Here is a 23,401-nt window from a genome sequence, read left to right on the forward strand (position 1 = left end):
TTGGAAAGTCTTACAATGGCAATGAGCATTGATGCAGAGTACCTCAAAGAGACAGAGAAGACTTGTAGACCTTCAAGCTTTCATCTCCTCCAGAAACCGTGCTCCCATTTATACTCCGTCTTGCCTATGATCTTTCTTTCTCTCCAACAATTCTCCAATAACGCTGTTTTGCTTATTGGAGAACAGAGCATGTAATGAAAAGAACATTCACTACTCAAACAACAGAGAAAATCAAAACATACAAAAAAACATATCGTTCTCACTTAATGATTTTTGCGGTTACCAATCAAACCCAATAATTTTTTTTTCGTATCCATGTTTGTATATAAATCTATTGATTCTCATGTAAGGCAAAACACATGCACCAACAACAATAACCAAAAACTATAATCTTTTTTAATCTGGTTTTTGCTTCTGTACCAAGGCCAGGGATGTTAAAACGGGCTTACCCGCCCATTTACGTCCAAGCCCGTTTACGTCCAAACCCGTTTAATAGATGTCCATTTAAAACCCGTTTAAATCAGACCCGTTTAGAGCCCGTTTATGTGAAGCCCATTTAACACTAAACCCGTTTCAAACCCGTTTCAAGCCCGTTTACTTAAAAAAAAAATGAACATGATCTATTTATATCATAGCTTATCTTTTCGATGAAACCTGTTAAATACCTGTCAAATAAAATATGAATCCAGAACCTTACATTGTTTTGCTTCAACTAAAAATTCCTTCTTGAACGTCTACCAGGATCTGTCCATGTTCAAAACATAACATATTATATATTTTCATCAAAAAAATTATAAACTGATGTAAAACAGAACCTCGTGACTAGATGAAAGGAGGCAAGGAGACACGGAGGTGAAGAACAACGACTCTAGAAGACAAATCAAAACCCTAGAAGCTTCGTGATTCGAATCAGAAACTCATTTGGAGCAGTTTGATCTTTCGTAAGGAGGCAAAGAGCCAAGGAGGTGAAGAAGGAGGAAGAACAACGACGATAGATTAGGTTGAAAAAGAGAAAAAAAAATTAAATGAATTTAATGGGCTGTCCAGTTATTTTTATCAAAACCCATTTATTAAATGGACACATGTGGACAAACCCGACGAAGCCCGTTTAATATTGTTAAGTAAATGGACTTTATATGGACACAAAAATTAAACGGGTTTGGACGTAAATGGGTAGGACAAGCCCATTTTAACATCCCTGACCAAGGCAATGAGACTGATGGACAAACAACACAACTTCTCTACTTGGAACTCTTTTTCCCCTTCTTCCTTTCTTTAGCTGCCGTTTTAATTACAGTAGTAGCCAACGATGATGGCTTAACTGCACTCTTTGGGTTGAGAACTTGTCTTAACTTGAAAACTGTCCACGCCGTTCCAAGAGCATGCCCTGCTGCTCCAAGCCCAGCGTTTGTCGCCTCTGCTGTCTTTGCTCCATACCTCCAAAAACACACAATATCAAAAATATTAAATCATCAGATCAAATATAACATTGAAGCACATTGGCTTTTTGTACTTACTTGTGATCGACAATTTCAGTAGTGACAGTTGAAGTTGTTTTCATAACGTTCTTTCCCGCTACTTCAACAGCATCACATACCTTGTCTGTCACACACACACACACAAGACAAAAACAAAGTTCAGTTTCAAGATTTATACAAAGATAATAGTATAATAAGTCTCTCTTACTGAATCCGTCAAGTGTTGCGAGAACCATTTCTCCAGGAAGAAGACCAAATAGTTTCTTCCCAGCTGCGCTATTCACCACTGAGCTAGTGAAGAATCCAGAAACTTTTACAGCCCCGGAAAGCACTCCTTTCGCCACTTTCTCTGTCATCTTCGTCATCTTTCTCACTCTGTTATACAACCCAATAAGTCTCCAAACACAATCTTGAAAGATAAAACAAAACTGAAAAAAAAACAACCATGCATTGGACTAATGGTTTAGCTCTCAATATCGACTGATTCAGTTAATTGGTTTTGTGCTAAATTTTTTTTTTCTCAACAATTTTTATTATATCTTTATAAATCTAAATTTAGGACATTAAATTATATGTTTCTGACAAAACAAATCCTTAGAGCATTTCCAATGTAAAACTCTTTATTTTTTTATAAAATGGAGTAAAAAATAAAAAGAAATAAAATCGGTCCAAACTCAACTTCATATCTCATTCTATAATGTGAGTAATGAACAAACAAAAAATAAATTACTCTATTTATGGAATAAAATTTATTATGGAATGAGATACAGAGTTGGGTTGGAACATTTCTTCCTTCATATTTCATTTCATTAAAATATGGAGTGGATTTGAAATGTCCTTAGTACTTAGACCATCTCCAATGTATTTTGTTATTTTCACCTCTAAAATAGGGGAACTCTATAATAGAGGTGAGATATACTCCAATGTATTCCCTTAAAATAGCAATTTCTAAAATATAGAGCAAAATATAGAGGAATGCTATTTCTTCCTCTATAAATAGAGGAGAAAATAACAATCTCTATTTTAGAAGCAAAAATAGAGATGGGTTGGAGTGATTTTGCCTCCAAATGCTATTATAGAAGTAAAAATAGAGATGGGTTGGAGATGCTGCCACTATCAAAATAAGGGACTTAGTGCAAAAACACTATCAGTATGTGTAAAACCAGTACTGTTAGCGCTTAAAATTAGTTATATTTGTTGTTTCGGTAGTTCGATTTCCGTTGGAAGGACATTGGCCACCAATTGTGATCACCTCCCCGGTAAAAAAAAAAAAAAGACAACTGGAGAGGTGATCCAAGCCTTTGGCACGACTAATCCAAGCCTATAATAATAATAAACAAAAGAAAAAAAAAACATAGAGATTGTACCTTTTAAGACGTCTCAGAGTAGCAGGGCTAACTTCTCTCTCCTTCTCTGCTTTCGTCAGCTTCCGTTTCATGAAGTCGTTACCCCACACGAGACGGTCCATCGTCACGTCTCCACACCAAAGTATCCCTTTGATCAGCTGTCCTGAGCCAGCAGCGATCATCTTCGCCGCCACTCCACTGTAGTCCTCCACATTGGGAGCCAGCTTCGTCCAGTACGCCGTGCACTGCTTCTCCACCATCTTCTTCCTCTTCCCCGTCAACTCCGACGGCGACGTCTCCTTCGCCGCCGTTAAATCCATCGCCGTTTCCACTTTCTCCTCCGTGAAGCTGCTGTAGTCAGCTAAGATCTCGTCTAGCTTCTCCAGCAACGGCTCTTGCCCCTTGGAAGCGATGGTGAGTCCGTAGTTCAATATGTCGTTGTTGTCGGTCGGGTGATCCGATCCGGATTCGTTAACGGGTCGGAGCGAGAAGAAGTAGTGAGACTCGTCGACTTTCACGGCGGGTGCGTCTTTGGTCAACGGCCACTGGATCTCGTCGGCGACGCGGGCGAAAACCGCGACGGTGATGTCTCCCTGAACGAGACGGAGGATCTGGAGCTCTCCGACGGCGAGCTCGACGCTGTAGGATTTGTCGATGAGGTGGAGAATCGCGCCGGGGATTGTGAGAATCACTTCCTCCGTTGATACCGGAGGAGCAGAGGCTGTCGTTGTTTGATCCGGGAAGATGTTGTTGACGAGATCATCCACGTCGAGCGAGGGGTAGAGATTGTTGGTAGAAGAGGAAGAGGAGGAGGAGGAGATCGGGGGAGGAGCAGTGGTGGTTGAAGTGTCGATGGTTGGGTAAAGCTTGGGAGTCGGAGAGGATTCCATTTTTTCTCGCCGGAAGTTAGAAACAGAGGAGGAAGGGAAACGAAGAAGAAGTGAAGAAAGGTTTGGTTATTTTATATGAATGTGGAAACGATTTGGGAAAAAAATGAAAAAGTGAGAGATATTAAGCGAGTGTACTTTTGATTAACTGTTAAGTAATTAGCTGTCGGATACAGACAGACGTGGGTGTTGCGTGTCTGAAGAACGCGTACTTATGTGTTAACCGGAACGGTTTAATACATAACTATAAGGACATTTTACCAGTGCTTATCCAAACTTTATTTCTTAAAAAAGCTTTATCCAAAATTATATTACAGATTATCACTGACTATGATGAATGTTTTCCTTTTATCAAAATAATATACTGTAAATGTTAGCTTCTTTCATTTAAAAAAATGAACATATTAAAATGACATATTTGAAAGTAATGAAGATTTACAATTTGGCTATGGTTCTTATCTAAAAAGGAAGGACATTTTATTTTGTCTGCTCTAATTTGTATCATACAAGATTAAATAATTAATAGGTCTAATCAATTTTAATGATGAAAAACTTTTTAGTGGATATAAGATGTAAGGAAGATAAGTGATGTTCTGTTTTAAGTTTTAACAATTGTTGGTAATTTACAGAGTTAAATACTAATTTTATGAAAAATTATAGATACTGTCACCTATTATTTGGGAAAACAATCCAATAGATCTTAAAGTAATTAAACTGTATAAACAAAGGACAAACAATTACAAGAAAGAAAATCTAGACAAAAAAAAGGAAAGAAATCTAGACAATTACAAGAATAAAAAACCTAAGGGATGTCTAATATCTGATCACTTGACTATTTCTTTTGACATGTGTACGTGAGTTTGACTTTGAGTGAAGAGCGAACACTTGTCAGCTTCAGTAAGTTTAGATATTATTTACAAAATATAATCAAATGTAAAAATAATTAACATGTAGACTTCTGTAAGTATCTCTCTATTTGTCTCGTGTTATGTGATCAGAGTGTTGTGTAACTGATGAGCTTTTTATTTTGATCGTAGATCATGATTAAGTACAAACTTATGGGAACAATGTTGCTGCTCTACTCTGTGTACTTGCCTGGCAAGCTACTGAGCTAACCAAACCATATATGGATTAGTAGCTGGCTAGAATCTATGTTATCCATTTGCCAAGTGGGATGATGGTTCTTCTCGTTTTGTGAAAACTACCCAAATACATCATCAACGTCTGATAAAGAGGTCTCTCATCGAAAACTTTTACAAGAGACATCTCAAATGGCTATTTGGAACCTTCAAATGAATAGTTGTTAATGTCAGTTGATTACTGTAGACTTTTGGGTGGCCGTGGCTGATGTTTACCCGAGTCAGGTTTTTGTGTGTGTATTACAGTGCTAAAATCTTACCAATGATAATTCGACTGTGTGAGCAAAACTTAAAGCTAGATCGGATTAATCTAAAATTTAAAAACACAATGAAACGGCTGAGCCATTTCCTAAATGGCAGCGACTCTTGTGTAAAAGAATCAAAGATTGGCTTGATCTTTGTGTCAAAATTAATGTGTGAAGTGAACACATAGGTTTGATTATGTAGTCAAGCATCCCGTACAACGTACAAAGAATGTATTAAACTGAAATCCAGCAACTCGACAAAAAGGACAAAACTCGAAGTGACATAAGCAAAAAGAACAAAAGTACAGTATCCATATCAGAAACCAAATCTAGTTAAACTTATATAGTTATCACAAAGAAAAAAAAGGATCATAACCCTTTTGTACAATAATAGTAATAAAAACTCAAAAAAAAAAGGACCAGGCAAATTCAGCATTCACATATTCAGCAAAAAGATAAAATAAAGACGAAAAGTAAGATAATACTTATACATTACTCAAAATTCATCTTAATCCTTTTGTTGATTAGGAAGCAAATCAAGCAACAGAACATTCCCTTGCAAAATGACCTCCTTCACCACACTTGTAACACTTTCCACCACCTCCACCTGCGTTTTTACCGCCACCTCCACCGCTTCCTCTCTGGTCACAATCACGCGCCAAGTGACCAGTACCTCCACACTCGTAACATGTACCAGACTGTCTCTTCGTCGCACAGTCCCTCGCCATGTGACCGACTCCACCACACGTGTAACAAGCACCACCGCCGCCACCGCTTCCACGTTCACCGCCGCCGCTTCCTTTCTGAACGCAATCCCTAGCAAAATGACCAGCTTCACCGCAAGTGTAGCACCCGCCGCCACGTTCACTGCCGCTTGATTTCTGAAGGCAATCCCTAGCCAAGTGACCAGACTCACCACAACTGTAACAAGACGCTCCTCCTCCACGCTCACCGCCGTCGTCACGGCAATCCTTAGCAAGATGACCAGCCTCGCCGCAATTATAACACCCTCCGCCGCCGCCGACTCGCCTAGCGCCGCCACCGCGGGAGCTAGTCTCCTTCTTTTTAAGAGGAGCACCACCCGGAGCGGTGACGTCGACGGCTTTGGTCTTCCCGTCGGTTCCCTGAGTGATTTCGAACTCGACCAAATCGTCGATGGCTAGACTCCTGTAGCCTTCGGAGACGATGGAGGACTGGTGAACGAAAAGCTCTTCTCCGCCGCCGTCGGGGGTGATGAAACCGTATCCCTTGGAATCGTTGAACCAGTTCACCTTCCCGGTGGATCTCGCCGCGGATTGTTCCTCTAACGCCATCGGATTATAAGATTTGAGGTTGAGAAAAACCGTCGGCGTGTTTGTGTATATATAGAGAGGAGGTATGAGTTGGTTGAGAGGAACCCTAATTAGTGGAATGTAATCAAACCCTAATTTGACTTATAACAGATGTGAGTGGAGGATTCTTCGGGAGTGGGGAATTTGGGAAACTCTGCCACTTCACTTTCAACTCTTATCACCGTTGGTTATCTGGTGTGCACGCGTCCACCTCAGCTTTTTAGTCCTGACCCTTCGTTTCGCGTTAATCATTTAAAGATTTGATAAGATTGGGCTCCTTAGTTGGATTGTATTGGGCTCATCGTTCAGGAGTTTCTCATATGGGCCTAATCTACGGACGTTATTTTTATTTTATATTGGTTAGTAATAAACGAAAGTAAATGTAGACGGATGATAGTATTCACATTGAATATTAGCCAAAGAGTTCAACATAGAATTCAGCTTCAAAAAACAATTCATAGTATATAGCACTTCATAATTTGCAACACGCTGTTTACATCCTTAGCTAGCCTTTTACATAATTTTTATCGATTATGAAATGATGAATACAAATGTTGGTCTCTTAAATATATTATTGTTGTTGAAGAGTTAACGTATTACATCTCATTTAAGTTATTTTTAAGACTTGATCTGCACAAAATGAAATTAAGTTTTGCGCCTCGCACAAATCACTAAAATCAAATAAGCAACATCGATTGTATAATGACGAAAGAAGATTAGATGTCCTGCTCTCGATTTGTTTACTATTGACTCTTCATAAGTGATTTCATTTTCTACATCTATAGAATTGGGCTTTCGTTCTCGTATTTGTTTCATTGATATGAGTTAAGTTTCTTTCTTTAATGAATTCAGTGAATTACATAATTCTCAATTTAAAAAAATAAACATCTGTAAAAATTAGTTTCACTCCATATACATATCTAAGAATCAAAATTTTGAAAAACAATCACCGACAAACTATATTAACAGGTTAATGTTCAAATCTAATATATCAAGCTATTATAGAATGTAAGTGCAAACTCAAAATATAAATGTTTGTCTAGTATATATTCACCAGTTCGGTCTAAAAATCATCTAATTAGAACAACAAAACAAATTACTTATTTCACAAGTTTGGGTAATATCTGAATGTGAACGGGTAATATCCGAACCCGGATGGATATCCGAAGATAACCAAACATAAGTATACTTAACTCTATATTTCTAGTTTATTTCTCTCATTTTATTCAAAATATTTATATTAATGATTCTTATTGCTCAAGATTAGATAATATACATATAATTATGGCCAAAATCATTTGCTACTCACTTAAAATACATATTAAGTTTTTGTTTCTTGCATTAACAAAAATTGCATCTAGATTTTCAAAACAACAACTAAGTTAGTGACTTTCTATTTTTAAAGTTTTTATCTCCAAACCTATTAATAGTTTAATCTTTTAAAAATTAAAAAAAAGGTTAAGTTAATTATATTTTAAATATAAAAAACTTAAACAATGGATAATTTATTTATTTTTTCTTCAAAATTTAAATATCAGAACCCGACCCAAAATATCTGAACCCAAACATGAAATACCCGAACCCATCTCGAAGTGTAGAAATACCTGAACGGGTTCTATACCTTTATACTGAAATATCCGATACAAACCCCGAACGTGTATCCGAACGCCCACCCCTATGATATATGATCATTTGTATCTTGCTTAAACAAAAAAAAATGTTAAACCGTTGATCACAAAAATTTTAATGTGAGACTTTTACCATTTTTATTAATTTATAGTCGTTTTTAAAAATTCAAAATATGACATATAAGAAAAAATCTAATTATTTTTATTACATGCTTAATATGATTATTTAATTTCTTTTAATAGTATAAAATTAAACAAAAAGGAGAGATGTTAGAATTTTTTTATATAAAATATGTATTATTCATAATCATTAATTGTCATATATATGTTAATCATAGAGGTAATTCCGTAGTTTTTATTTAAGTAAAAAAAATACTTTTTTGTACATTATTAATTAATTTGATATTTAGTTTAATAAAAAGCATAGTATATATTTATATGGACCAACTTATTTTTCTAACAATTCTAATAATCATTCTCGTGATGACACGTAGATACGAAAACATGTTGTAATGCTCCAAGATTAATATATAGGGGATATACACTATTTACTTGCTTTCATTATCTTTTGCAGTAAATTGTATTTTATGAGAATCCACCAATTCCATCTTTTCTTCGTAGAATAACTAAGTGGTTGATTGGTAAATAATTAGGTAAAATGGAGGGATAAAAAAAGTTGCGAAAGAGGAAATAAAAAAGATGAAAATTGGAATAATTTTTTTTTTCCACTAGTAACATCTTCTCTATTAAAAGAGAAGTACCATTTTTATCTACCATAAAAAAAATCATACTAGCTTTATTAGGTCCATTTCACTAATTACATTTATTTAATTATTTACATTAATCTATTAAATATATAAAGATATTAATAATAAATCAATTTTAACTGTAAATTTAAATTTTATTTTTAGTTATAACAAAATGTTGAGAAAAAATCTAACAAAATATTTCTAAAAATTTAAAATATTTTATTTAAATTAATACCATTGATTAATTTCGTAATTAATAAAATATACTATTATACATTAATTAAAATAAGATTTTATTATAAAACAAAATAAAATAAAAGGGTATGCTATTTTTTAAATTTTATAATTATATTCTATATCTTCTTAATTAAAAGAAATACCATAAAAAATCATACTAGGTCTATTTCATCAATTACATCTATTTGGTTATTTAAGTTAATATATTTAATATATAACATTTCTAAAAAATCTTATAAATTATATAGATATTAATAAATAAATTTTAAGTGTAAATTTAAATTTTATTTCTACTTATAACAAAATATGTTGGAAAAAATCTAACAAAATCTTAATAATTTTTTTTTTTTGACAGCAAAAAGCATTTACAGCCTCATGTAGACTCTGTAAACCAAAGTGGCAACTCTGCATCCATGTGTACGACGAACGACGGTTGTATCCAAGCACTGCGTGCCAAGCGATCTGCCATTGTATTATCCGTCCTAGAAACATGAACGATTTCCGAATTAGTGAAGCTTCTTCTCAAATTCTTAATATCCTCCAGGTAACTTTCAAATGCTGGACATTCCTCTGGTTCCGAAACCATCTTCACCAGTTGAGAACAATCCGTTGCAAACGTGACCCTGTACTGTCTTAAGTTTTTCATACATTCTATTGCCGAGATTAATGCCTCCATCTCTGCATGAAGAGGTGAGAGACTTGCCCTTACATTCCTTGCCCCTAATAGACCCTCAAACCCCGGAAGAGTCCTGAGCCAGCCTTGTCCTAAGAACGAATCTTTATCTTTCTAAGAACCATCCGTAAAACACCATCTTCATATGGTCTCTATGTTTGATCTGATATGTACTTCAGGTGCCACCCTTGGTGTATTGATAATCTGTGCCTCAGTCCAAAGTGTTGATTCCAATTCTGCTAGATTAACCGTCTCTCTCGGATCAGTATATATATTGCTGAAAACTTTATTATTCCTACCCTTCCAAATGTACCATAATATCCATGCAAACTGATGATCCTCCATTTTCGGGTTGATTCTCCAAAATAAGTGATCCATATTAGCGAATAGAGAGCCAGTAGGAAAAAAGTTTGGATTTGATGGAATCTTAGATAATGCCCACACTTGTCGTGCCGGCATACACTCAAAGAAAACATGATTTATTGATTCTTCTGGGTCTCCACACTGTACACAGACTGTATCTCCTTTTATTCCTCTTGATTTTAAATTCTTTGTCACTGCTATAAAACTTGTCAGTAATTGCTATAGAAAATACCGTATTTTTGGAGGACACTTCACTTTCCAGCAGAATGCCTTGAGTATATCCACATTGGGCCATAAAATTATGGTGGTTTTTCCTTGTCAGGATATATCCTTTCGACTTGATACCCTGATTGAACCGTATATCTCTCATTATTAGTGAAATACCAACCATTCCTGTCTTCCAACTGATTTCTACTCAGACGAATACTTTCAATCAATTTCACGTCGTTGGGATCCACCAAAGTCCTAAGTGCCTGTAAATTCCAAGTGCGGGAATCCTGATGAATAAGAGAATCCACTGTAAGGTTCGGGTAACTGTTATGAACGTTTTTGTTTGCTGGTCTCGGGCGAGTGGATGGGATCCAAGGATCATTCCATACTGAGATAAATAAAATTATAAAATATTTTTAAATTAATGCAACGATTGATTTCATAATTGATAATATAGTATTATTATAATCTATTTACTTATAAAATACCACAGTATACTAAAAGAAATAACATAGAAATATAAATTATGCTAAGAAAATATCAATTTTATAGTAAACAAATAAAATTTTAAAATGTGTTGTATTCAGTCTGTAAAAATTAGAAAAAAATGAAGGAGATTCTCAATTTGTTTATTTCATACTATGAATTTATTTTACCAAACTCGAAAATATATTAATATATAATAACAATTAATAATAAAACAAAATATATAAAACAAATCATTATACATTAATAATATCGAATAAGAAACATAACTAATAACATTATAGATTTACACAATATATACCACTAAAATCTAAACTATATCTTTGAAAGTTTTGCGATGGTATATGTTATATATTTATAAAATGAAAATCTATCCGCACGGATGTGCGGGTGAAAAATCTAGTATTAGTTTATTTTCCTTATTTTATGTTTAATAAATGAAAAACATTTTCACTTGATTGAAATCATGAGTAACTTAGCCGTAGACAGATTTACTCCAGATTATTATCGAAGGATATACTTTTAGTTAGAGCTTAAAACCTTAGTCGACAATCGGATAAAAGAGTTTAACTATGTTTGCAAAATAAATTATTTGGATATAAAATATAAAAAGTACTAGTAATGTTGCAAAAAAACAAATACTGGTAAGTTGACATTTACAAAAAATTTAAAAATTATTGGTAAAATAACAAACACTTAATCAGATGCAAAATGTTGCCTTCTCAATGCCAAGCCAAAAAAAAAAAAACAAATTGAATACTGGAAAATGTTATATTACAACTTTTTGATAGTAGTGGAGGTAGTTTTTTTCTTTAAAAACAGTCATCTACAAGAATATCATTTGAATAAAATGTGAAAAATTATATTTTCTAATGCGATCCAGAAACGAAGCTTCTTCATTCAATCATGAATCAATCAATTCAATCATACATGGAAGCCTCTGGCTCCTCGTGACTGATAAAGCTCAAGTCTACTCTTAGCTTCATACAACAAATGTTCCATGTCTTCTTCCTCTATCACATTCCCTTGCTTCGACGCCCTCTCCAACACCGTCAGCACTTCGTCTTTAGCCAGCTGCTCGCTGTCCGGCACGTTCATCGCCACGTAGCTCAGCAGAATCAACGCCGGAATCTGAGCTCCGTTCTCCCCGAAGTACGCTAACTGCACGAGAAGCTTCGATCCTCCTGCGTCGATGATGGTCTTCGAATGCTCCTTCCTTAAGAAGTTATCCTCCGTCGTGAACTTCCCTAGCGCAACTGCCACCTCCGCCGCTAGCTCCGGCTCTCCGTCGTCGAGGAGTTTCACCAGAGGCACGATCATATGCGTCTCCGCGGACTTGAACGTCCGAGCTAAGTTCCCGATGGACTTAACGCAGGGGATGAGCAGTTCGGATCCCGCGTCTGCGTTTTCAACGATTCGGAACAGCTGGTCAACGACCGCTTTGCACGCCGAGGAAGTGCGTCTGAACGCGGATCTTCTCAGATCGGCGTTTTCCTCCGCCACGGCGGTGATCTCCATTATCGCCATGGCCGTGTTGTACTTCGTCTCCTCGTCTCCGTGCTCGAGCAGAACCGCGAAGCAGAGCAAGGCTCTCGACTCGGTGATGACTCGGCAGATCGTCGCGTTTCCCACCGCGAGCTTCCACAGCGCCCTCGCCGCCATCGCCTTCATGTAGGCCTTCGTCGCCGGATCCTCCAGCTCCCTCCCTCGCGTCACCGACGCGTTTCGCGACTGATGCGCCGCGCTGAACGGCTTGCTGATTCCGCTGTAGCTCTTCTCCGGCGGCGGTTTCTCGTCGTCGCCGGTAACGGATTTAACCGACTTCATCGCCATCGTGGTCTTGATGATGCTATGCATCTGATTCGGCAATGGATTCATCTCGTTATCTTCCTCCTCGTGCAGCGCGGGGAGGAGATTCTCTTTACTACTAGTATTAGTTTTGCTCGCCATCACGACGGCGTGATGCATCGACGTGGCTCTTCCCGCGACGACCGCGTATTTGCTATGCTCTTGAACCGTCTCAAACGCTAAATGGCTCACGAGAAGGCGGATAACGTTATTTTGCGCGAACAGCTCTTGACACTTGGCGTGGTTCCCATCAACAAGCTCAGAAACGGCCCAAGCCACAACGGCTTGGACCCTCATCGAACCTTCTTTTAAAATATTCGCTAGCACTGAACAAACACCAGCTTGTATCATCTGCTCCACGCTCTCCGGGTCTCGGCCCAACAGCCCGATCGTCCTCGCCGCGTTTTCTTGGCCGTCGATTTTTCCTTCTTTCACTAGCTTCAACAGAGGGTTGACTCCACCTTCCTCTATGATTAGCTTCACGTGTCTAGGGTTGTCTTTCGCTAAGGATGCTAAGGACGCCGCGGCGTCGGCTTTATCATCCGGCGAACCGGTCATCAGAACCGCGATTTGCTCCCAGATCAAACACAAGATCGGCTCGTTGGCAGCGATGGGAGGGAGACCTAAGTAACCGACCCCTTCGTCGTCGTCGTTACCGGCGGGAGTCGAGACACGGAGGAGCCACGAGACGTCGCCGACGGAGTTTTCCAGCTGAGAGATCATTTTCCGGAATGCCGCGGCGGGGATGATGTTGAAGAGGCGCATTATGTAGCCGTCGTCGCGGCATCTCTGGACCATGGTCAATGCCTTCTGGAGAACGTTTTCAGTGTCGTCGATGATACGGCGCGTGGGGCGCTCGTAGAGGTCGGAGCTCGCACGCGCTGCTTGGCGGAGGAGAGCGGCGAGCTTCTCCGTCTTGGACTTGATCTCCGCGCATTCTTGCTTGTTGATTGTGGCTTCGTCTCCGGCTTTGACCACTTGGTCTGCGAGTTGAATCGGTCGTGTCAGTATCTGCTTGGCTAGATCATCCATCGATTAACAACTCAAACCTGGTGTGGTGTGGATCAATGAAAATTAGGAACGGTGTTGATCTTGATTTTTTAAAGATAATGAAGAAAGATTATAAAGCTTTTTGTTTTGGGGGTTTGGTTTGGTTTGGTCTTTGGAACACGGTTTCGTCATTTCTAATGTATTTCTTACAGAACACGTCGGTCTTCGCCGGCTTTCGTTGTCGGAGTAAATTACTTTTGTCAGTTTACCAAGTCGTCGTAGGCTTTTCTGTCATATATATTAATATTACTTTTTTTCTGGAATCATATCCGGTTTTCTAATGCAGAATAATAACTTATTCTAAGATGGCAAAGAAAACATAGGCATGTTGTTGAATGAATACAAAAGCAATTCGATTTTAATTATTCGATTGTGATTTGCCCAATTTTAGTAGTTTTAATGATATAAAATTCAAATGATTTCAACAGGGATTTACGAAAGCTTTTGAACACACTGAAAGTTTAGTGAAAATTTATTATATATGTTAAAGATGTGACTGGATAAGTTATATTGGGCCCCGAGAGACATTGCATTTATTGGTTAAGGCTAGCTGGTTCTACAACTCGGTCTGGCTACATCGAATGTTACTTAATACCAACCATATTTATTTCTGGGACATGTTACGTAGTTATATTTTGAGGTTCTAAAAAGGATAATTACAGAATAATTTGTTGATTTTTTTGTATGTCTTCATAAAACTATACTCTGTAGTTATAGGCTTAGAAGGTGTTATTGGTTTATATATTTATAAATCCAAAGAAAATATACAAAATTTCAAATTCTCTCGGATTAGTATTTATAAATCCGGAGGTTTTCTCTCGGATTTGAGCTTTTGTATTTTTAACAAAGAAATCCATGCAAATCCATTCAAATCCATTATGAAATCAAATCTGTTTGTAAATCTGTGGCTCCGACTGGTAACCTATTCGGGAACACGAAGAACGAATAGAAAAAGAATGTATATGAATAAAATTGCAGGAATGAAAAAGAATGCTTGTTTCTTATCAAATTTAACAAGAAATGCTTTTATTCTATATTTCTCTACGAAAAAAGGAATGGGGAGGAACAAGAAGGAAAAACTATTCCTTGTGAATGGTGATTTTTTTTGGAATGATAAGGAATTTAGTGTTCCCTTTCGTTCCTTGGTCACCATTCAAATGTCGAACACTTGATTTGAATTAACATTTATGAATCATTAAACAAATAACACATAATTTTAATACATATTTTAAAATCATAGAGCCAATAACGTTAGATTTAGTTTAGATTTTCTAATCCATCAAAATACACTAACCAATAACCTCCACTTATAGTCATTGACAAGAAAAACTTCATTAATCCATCAAACTTGTTTTTATTCTGAGAGAGAGAACCAAACTTGTTTTCTAGTTTATGAAACTTAAACAGTTAATAAATAATTTATAATATATACGATCCAAATAAGGGCTAAATGATTCATACATATAAACCACTAAATTTTGGAGACTTTTTTTTGTCAAAGTAAAATTTTAGAGATGATAATAAGCAAATGTTACTTCACCACACTTCGTTAACTTGAAATTTTATGAATATTGTTCTCATCACTTATATCAAGTAGTATTACAAATATAAAAATACGTAAATCTATAAGGGCAATTCTCATAAATAGACAATTTTTATATTTTGGTCACAAAAATATATCACGAGGAAGAAAATGACCGAAAATGTTTCATTTAATAGGTAAAAGTACAGTAATACCCTAGATATATAAAAAATAAAAAAATAAAAAAATATGTTTTTTATAGTTTTAGATTATATGTTCTCAAATTCAAACTTTTTTATAAAATTTTTCATTTTTTCGATTTTTTTTTTCAAATTTTCTTTTTGTAATTCGAAAATACTTTTTGAAACTATTTTTAAAATTTTAATTTTCAAATTTTTAATATCTATTTTCTATTATATAAAATTTTAAACCTCAAACCCAAATCTTCATTCCTTAACTCTAAACTCTAAGGTTTTGATTAGTTAACCGTAAGGGTATAAGTGTATATTTACCTCCACAGAAACTTTTTTAGTGTTATCCTAAGGTATTTCCCAATCTATAATGATTTTATCTCTAGTTATTTATATACACATGCATGCAAATAACTAGGAAAACGGATATTTGATATTTGTCCCAAATGATAAAAAAGTAAAGACCTAAGTTAATAATTAAAACATATCTTATTCAAGAAATGAGCGTGTTCTGCTCGGCTTTTCCTCCTTCGTTTTATGTTTAATCATAAAAAGTGAACATATTAGTTCAATAAAATGTTTTTTTTTCTCCTAAACGAAGACATCGTGGTTACAATGAATCTATTTGTTCATATAACACACTGGAGCACGTCTTTCAGTTAACATCGAAAACATCTGTACATAAAAGACGCTGAATCAAATACTACCACACAGATGACAGTAACAGACATAAGAGAAAGAATTTGTTTTTTATTCGGCTTATATTATATGCTTGGAGAAAGAAAGAAATGATACACTATCATGTAGCTTCTAGAAGGATATTAGTATATGGATTTAAAAATACATTTAAGTATGCAATACTATGTATCAAGTATTAAGTTTCGACAAATTAAGACAAAATACGGCAATAATTTATAGCAGAAGAAGATCTAACCACTTGGCAACATGAGTTGCTTTTCCAGTTTCCACAATCTCGCGGGCCCGTACTTTTGTCGCCTCCCCAATAAACCTAAAGATTAGTATTTAACTATTTACTAACAAAGTCATGCAAATAATTCTCAACTTAACAAAATATGCATCGCCTTTATCAATTCTCATGTCCTTATAGTGCACCCAAGTTCCATCTCACCATGTGTTATTGTCTAGGGTTCAATCTTATTATTCTTCTTGCAATAGTAGTTCAAGAGATTACAATTTGAGTATATCAGTAGATTGATAAACGCACCAATCAATGTAGATAAAAGTATATATTTATAGCTCATCTACGTTTCCCAATTTTGATATAAGATATCATTCTAGTGATATTAAACATTATAACGATTTTGAAGTGATAAAAGCACCAAATACCATATATAATGACAACAGATACATCTATGCAGATACCATTCTTTCGATAAAACCAATTTGGCCTCCACATTTATTAACTCGAAATCTCTCAACTTAGCACTTGAAAGAACTCTAAAAGTGATGGCCAGCTTTGGTTCGCACTGAAATACAATCTGCTTTCATCGGGCATGTTCAGAGCCGGCCCTTGAGCCAAGCCAAAGAAGCAGTGGCTTCCGGCCGTTTAATTATAACAATAATTTCGGCCACATTTTTACAAAACCTTCTCTTAGTCTAGTGGTAAGTTCAGACAGTTATAGATTTTATTGGCCCAACCAGAGTTTAAAACATCACTAAAGTGGCCAATTTTTTTTAATTTGCTTCTGGTCCTAGATTTTCTAGGACCGGCTCTGGGCATGTTCACGTGTTCTAGAATATCGGGTAATAATTTGTAGGACAAAATATATAATCACTTACTGATGTGTTCTACCAATCGTCGAGATTCCTAATGGGTATATTGGAACCATAATTAAAATTTAAAAGATCAGCTATAGGCTCTAGATGATCAAAAGAACGAAAGTAATTATAACAGTGTTTATTTTGTTTTCATTGATAAGTATTACAGGATTCAGAAGGTAAAAAAAAAACACACGTAGATCCTACGTAACACGATGCAAACGGCGCTGATCGCCCGTGGCCGTGGGCAGGGAGAGGGAGCGTACGTTTAGCTCTTGGCGTATGTTAGCACACTAATACTACTGTTAATTACATCGCTAACCCCAGCTTTTATCGCTTCCTATTTTTACAACCGTGTTTTATTAATTCGAATTAACTCGAGCTAACTCGGTCACCGAGTCAACTCGCTACCAGCACTGATCGGTTTCCCAGTTCCGTCCAACGTAACTGCCCATCCCGGAGGTGCTGACGGTCAACGGACGGCTCCGACGAAGCATCCTCCGATCGTAAACAGAGCGTTTGTCAGGATCAGAGAGCGTACAGTACGCCGCGTGGATCTTCATGAACTCATCCGCCGAAGAGTTACTCCGATCGGTTCCCGCCGCCACGTCGGGGTGGCAGATCCTAGCCAATCGCCGGTAAGCCGATTTGATATCCTGGCTCGTCGCGCCGCGAGGAACCTCTAGAATCTCGTAGAGCAAAGCGTTCGCCGGCGTCGTTCGCCGCGGGATCTGGTGCAGCCTCGGCGGATCCTCCGTGCAGGTGTAGGAGCAAGAGGCGGAGACGAGAGGAGGCGGGAGGCGAGGTGAGCGAGACGGCGGGGATATGGGGGAGAGAGGCGGAGACGTGGAGAGGAAGGGATGAGTGAAGGAGGTTGGAGACGAAGAAAGCATCTTTGCTACGAAACGGTGTCGTTCTGGAGATCTTCTCTGCGTTTTGAGTTGTTGTCTTCTTGTTCGAGAGAGGGAAAGGAAGAGAGACTGAAGAAGAGGAAGAAATTGAGTGGTTTATTTATAGGGGGAAGAGGCGATTACTCGTTAATTGCTTGATTAAGTACTTTTTAGATTTTAATTACATACAACAAAATTGTTAAAAGACGGGTCGGATTATTTAGGGTAAAATCGGGTCGGATCCTGTGATGCTGAGTCGGATAAAGAAGCTTATCCTGTATGAATTATTGCAGTAGAGATAAGAATGTACGTAAGATTTTATTCATAGTGGCCAAATTGTGTTGTGGCTGTAATTGTCATATTAAAAAAAAACAGTTACAATTCAGTAACTAAATTTGCACGAAAATAAAAATCATGTTGTGGTTTATAATAATTTTTTAAAAATTAATTACATGTAGATTTTTAGTTTTCGATGAAAATTCAAAATTTGATAGTTTTTCATCTTATTTTCATTGTTGTGGTACTTGTATGGAGAGTTTCGACCATTCATTGTTTGTTGGATACCGAGAAGACAGAAATAGATTTCTCAGAAGATATATAACTATAGTCTTTATGTATTTACTTCCTCAGTTTCTTAGTAAGTGCCACTTTATTAATGATATATATTTCACATCTAAAATTCTAAAAAATATTAAGTAATATACAAAGAGATATAATCCATTAATTACTAATTGGTTTTAAGTTAAAAGTCTATAATGAAACATGAATCTAACATGCTATCAGAGTCATATCCTAAATACTCAAACTCCTAATTAATATTAATCTTTACGACCGAGTATAAAAGTCGTGATTAACCCTTCTGACAGAGTATAAAAGATCGTAATTAACTCGCTCGACCGAGTTTATCTATCTTAAAGTTTCAAAATTTATGTCTGATAAGAGTCATCATCTCGAGAAGGGGTATTATGGATATATATCCCACATCAAGAATTCTAAGGAACAATAAGTAATATATAAAGGGATATGACCAATCCACTAATCACCGATTGGTTTTAATTTGGAAGCTCATAATGAAACCCGAATCTAACACACTTTTATATTTTTCACACATATCAAAAAAGTAATTGAAATATATTTAACTTGTTATTGATTACACTTATTTGACCAATACTATTTGAAATAAATAAAATTGTTTGTAAAATTAATGTAATTTATAATTAATTTCTAGCCGAAAGTAAATATAATTTGCATTGGAATTCTAAAATGATATTTTCTATTTAACAAGAAAAATGTTAGAATGACATTTATTGCGAAATAGATGGAGTATTTGTTTAACGATTGCCTCCCAGTGCTCCCACTATGCAAACATATTAAATATTTATGTGACATTTTTTTTCCTTGTATAAATCTAGAATACAATTCGTGAAGAAATTGTTTTCTTATCTCACAGAACTTTAATGATATCGACAAACCGTTTCTTTATTAAGTTACAGTTAAATAATATTTTCAAATTTATCTTTTTAGAGAGAGATTATTGGTTGCTTTACAAAAAAAAAAGAGAGAGATTATTGGTTGTCTCAATCAAGGAAAATTCTAAATATTCGTAGAAGAAAAGTCACTGAATTATTTTATTTATATTGTGTGTATTAATTTGGAGGAGATTATTCAAAAGAGCTGGAATTACGGATGATTAAGCTTTTAAAATTTGACTGAATTTTACTAATACAAAGTTACAAACTACCCTATCTGCATGGTAACTTTTGAATGAGCAAGCTTTTTCACGTGGAAGTTTCAGTAAACTCATCAGTGAGAAATTATTTATAGTAACCAAGTTATCCACTATAAAGTGTTCTCAAATTACTAACTTCACAAGATTAAGTTGCGTAGTCAAGACCATTACGTTCATATGTGTCATAAACGGGACCAACTTATGAAAAGAGCTCTTGCCCATTGCAAATTGATTCGACTCTTCCTTAATTAGTCCATATGCAAGTCGATCACGTAGAGACTAATGGACCATATAATTCGGTTTATGATTGTGACTGAGTGATTCTTTTTAAGCAAACTATTGTAATCATATATAGTCTACATTTCTTCTCCAACCACGTATTTTGCTTATCTTTGATACCCAAACAAACATAAATTGCAATAGCTTTCTATCTAAATACAATTGGTGTGTTTAGTACGTGCCGGTCGATTCAGTTGTTTGTATATAAACAAGTCACTAAATCTAGTGTATCATACTAATTTAATCTTAGTTTTTTTAAAATCATCAAAGGAAAATTTATCTGAGACTTTTGACACATTCAAAAGCCAAGTAACATAAAGTTTTACTTTGTATAAAAATTGAATAAAACAATTGCAAGTGATGTCCAAGATTGACGCCACCAATTCGTGGGTGACACATTCCCTTCCATAAGCATTTTTAGCTTTCCCGTCATCGTCCATTAAAAAACATATAACAAATACTTAATTACATTATACATACGTACATACGTTTACGCGTAGACGTATCCCATGCGAATTATAACGTACCTTATAATTACATTTCTGCAACTTGTAATTTGTAACATTAGTATATTACCATATAAATATTTAACTGCGTTTACTAAGCTAAAAGCTAATCATACCAAAAGAATCAATACATTAGTATAAAATGAGGACAAGAGGGATAAAGTGATAGAGACAGGAACGTGGAAAGAAGCCAAATCCAGGAACGTTGCACATTGGTTTTAAACAGGTTCATGGGCTCAGGTTTTAAGGCCTTTTGGATAAAAATAAATGAGAAATTGGGTTTAATTTGGCGAACCGCCTCTTACCAGTGATTCCGTCCGATACGAGTTCAGCACAGGTGTCGCATTCTGATTGGTGAAGGGGAGTAAAGGTCACGCGCTTGAACGCGGAGAGAGAATCATTTCTCTCATTTTCGCGAGAAAGCTAGGGTTTACTCTGTGTGGCGATTTCATTTGCGACGCTGATCTCTCACCGATTTTCTCCCCTTTTCTCGATCGATTCGACGCCGGATTGTCTCCTTCAGGACCAGAGGTGAGTACCGAGTCGATTGACGTTTAGATATTAGCCTTTTGTCGTCGATATCGCCTTTGTGAATTGTCAAAAGATTTTTTGATCTCGGGTTAGGGTTCGAAATCGAGATGGGTTTGGATCTAGGGTTGTATAACCTCGTCTATGGGTTCTATTTATCGATTAATGGTCCGAGATTTGCGGATTGAAAATCGAATAGGGGTTTTCGAATTAGGGTTAAAATAAAATTTGGGGGTTTCGATTAGTGGTTTGATATAGTAAACTGGGTTGGATAGACGGTTCGTATGATCGTATTTTACAGTTTTTTTGTGCTAATCATTTCTTGTTTTGTGCTTTAGATGGATCCCGCAGATGAGAGAAGAGATTGTAAGAGGAAACTGGAGCACATAAACCTCCTGAGATACGTTTCCGATTCGGAACATGGGATGCCCAAAAGATGCGCTTGTGGTGGGAGAATGATAGACAAGGTTCGAGTGAAGGATGAGTTCGACACTCAGCCAGGGAAACACTTCTTCAGCTGTGTAAACTACGAGGTTAGATACAAACCCTGTTACCCAGTTGAATTATTAGATACAAACCTGTGCTTTAGTTCAATATTTGGAATGTGTTGTCTGATGTGTTTATTGTTTAACCAAGGCTGATGGGTTACATTATCGTCAGCCTTGGGTTTGTGGTGTGCAGGAGGAGATCAAAATGCTGCGTAAGCATGTGGAGGAGGCTGATGAGGTGATCAAGTCGGTGCCAATGCTGATTGAGAGTGTCGAGGTTTGTCACTTTGTCTAAGAGTTGATTTATTTTTCTAAATTTAGGTTTTTAAAAAGTCATTTACAACGTTTTTTTTTTCTTGTGCAGGCACAAGTTAAAAGGCTGAGTTTGCTGCTTGATAAGCTCACGGGTTCTACAAGGTTTATTCTGAGGTTGATGGGTTATTCTGAGGTTGATGGGTTAGTAGTAGTAGTAGTAGTAGTACTAGTAGTAGTACTAGTAGTAGTACTAGTACCTGCTTCACAGGTCACGGATTGTGTAATATAGTAGCACTGTATTTTCATCTCACGGGTTGTACTAGTGAGAAAACATGTGCTCAGGTCACGGGTTGTACTCGTTTGTTTTTTTTTTTGTATGATGTAGTTGTCGCAGATGATGTCGAGAAAGACACTATATAATCTTTCTCTCAAAACAATCAGAACAAAACTATCTTTCCAATCTCTTCTCTGTAAACAATCACACAACAACACTGAAGCACACATAAGCACACATCTCCAATTTGGTAATTAATTTCAGACAGCATCTCTTCTCTAGTAAGCACACTCACACACTTTGCTTAATTTCAGACAGCCACATTCGTCTAATTTTTTTTTTCCAATCTCTTTGTTTCTTAATTAATCAGACTATAATATATATGGGAATTGTAAAATGTCATCATATATTGTTATATCTCCATTTGAAAAAACCATATTTATTGTTCTATCTGAAAAATATGAAAAATAATAATTGCAATATGATAAAAAAACCCACATTTATTGTTGTATCTCCATTTCAAAAAAAACCACATTTTTTCTTAAACCACATTTATTGTTCTATCTCCATTTGATATATTAAAAAAAAAAACAATTTATCTATCTTCATTTTTTCTTAAACCACATTTATTGTTCTATCTCAATTATTTCTTAATCCATTTTATATTTTCTTATCTAACTATTCTTTTTTATCTTAAAATCAAATGTAGCCAAATAATGTCGTCCTCATCATCCAATGGAGTAGATGAAGCTTTTGAAGAATATTTTGACGAAGAATTTGATAATATCCTCAACTCCCTACTTGATGAACAAGCCACCAAACAAAAGAAACAGAATTATATCGAAAGAGATCGGGAACAAGGCCACATTCAACTATGGAACGACTATTTTGACGAAAATCCTACTTACACAACGGACATGTTTAGGCAGCGTTTTAGAATGAACAAACCATTGTTCCTTTGCATTGTCGAGCGGCTAAGTACAGGTGTTCCGTACTTTCAGCAACGAGTAAATGCTCACGGAAGGAAAGGGCTCTCACCACTTCAAAAATGTACGGCAGCTATACGTATGCTCGCATATGGTCAATCGGGAGATACATATGACGAATATCTCCGACTCGGTGAAAGTATTGCTCTTTTAAGTTTGGAACATTTTACTAGTGGGATAATACACTTTTTTGGTGATGAGTATCTAAGAAGACCTACGGCAGAAGATCCTCAACGATTACTCGATATTGGAGAGGCACGCGGGTTTCCCGGGATGATTGGCAGCATTGATTGTATGCATTGGG

General features: G+C 36.2%; 4 protein-coding genes across 5 annotated transcripts; all 4 read right to left on the minus strand.

Moving 5' to 3' along the window:
- Positions 1–239: 239 nt before the first annotated feature.
- Positions 240–3,832, minus strand: BNAANNG08350D (senescence/dehydration-associated protein At4g35985, chloroplastic). 2 transcript variants are annotated; one of them, XM_048766998.1, is made up of 5 exons: positions 2,846–3,832; positions 1,687–1,853; positions 1,518–1,602; positions 1,204–1,437; positions 240–420 (listed from the first exon to the last, which is right to left on the minus strand). In XM_048766998.1, exons 1-4 carry the CDS (start codon positions 3,712–3,714, stop codon positions 1,242–1,244), a joined length of 1,317 nt encoding a protein of 438 aa, XP_048622955.1. In that variant the 5' UTR covers positions 3,715–3,832; the 3' UTR covers positions 240–420; positions 1,204–1,241. The 2 variants fall into 2 exon arrangements, with proteins under 2 accessions (XP_048622955.1, XP_013748948.1); XM_013893494.3 differs by lacking the exon at positions 240–420 and having other exon boundaries at positions 981–1,437.
- A 1,579-nt stretch (positions 3,833–5,411) lies between these two features.
- Positions 5,412–6,586, minus strand: LOC106451566 (cold shock protein 1). Its single transcript, XM_013893513.3, has one exon. The coding sequence runs from the start codon at positions 6,406–6,408 to the stop codon at positions 5,632–5,634; it is 777 nt and encodes a 258-aa protein (XP_013748967.1). The 5' UTR covers positions 6,409–6,586; the 3' UTR covers positions 5,412–5,631.
- A 4,923-nt stretch (positions 6,587–11,509) lies between these two features.
- Positions 11,510–14,019, minus strand: LOC111215661. Its single transcript, XM_022719543.2, has one exon. The coding sequence runs from the start codon at positions 13,650–13,652 to the stop codon at positions 11,697–11,699; it is 1,956 nt and encodes a 651-aa protein (XP_022575264.1). The 5' UTR covers positions 13,653–14,019; the 3' UTR covers positions 11,510–11,696.
- A 3,267-nt stretch (positions 14,020–17,286) lies between these two features.
- LOC106451584 (chaperone protein dnaJ 11, chloroplastic) lies at positions 17,287–18,166 on the minus strand. Its single transcript, XM_013893534.3, has one exon. The coding sequence runs from the start codon at positions 18,053–18,055 to the stop codon at positions 17,570–17,572; it is 486 nt and encodes a 161-aa protein (XP_013748988.2). The 5' UTR covers positions 18,056–18,166; the 3' UTR covers positions 17,287–17,569.
- Positions 18,167–23,401: the final 5,235 nt, after the last annotated feature.

Source organism: Brassica napus, chromosome A3, assembly GCF_020379485.1.
Source record: "Brassica napus cultivar Da-Ae chromosome A3, Da-Ae, whole genome shotgun sequence".
NCBI lineage: Eukaryota > Viridiplantae > Streptophyta > Magnoliopsida > Brassicales > Brassicaceae > Brassica > Brassica napus.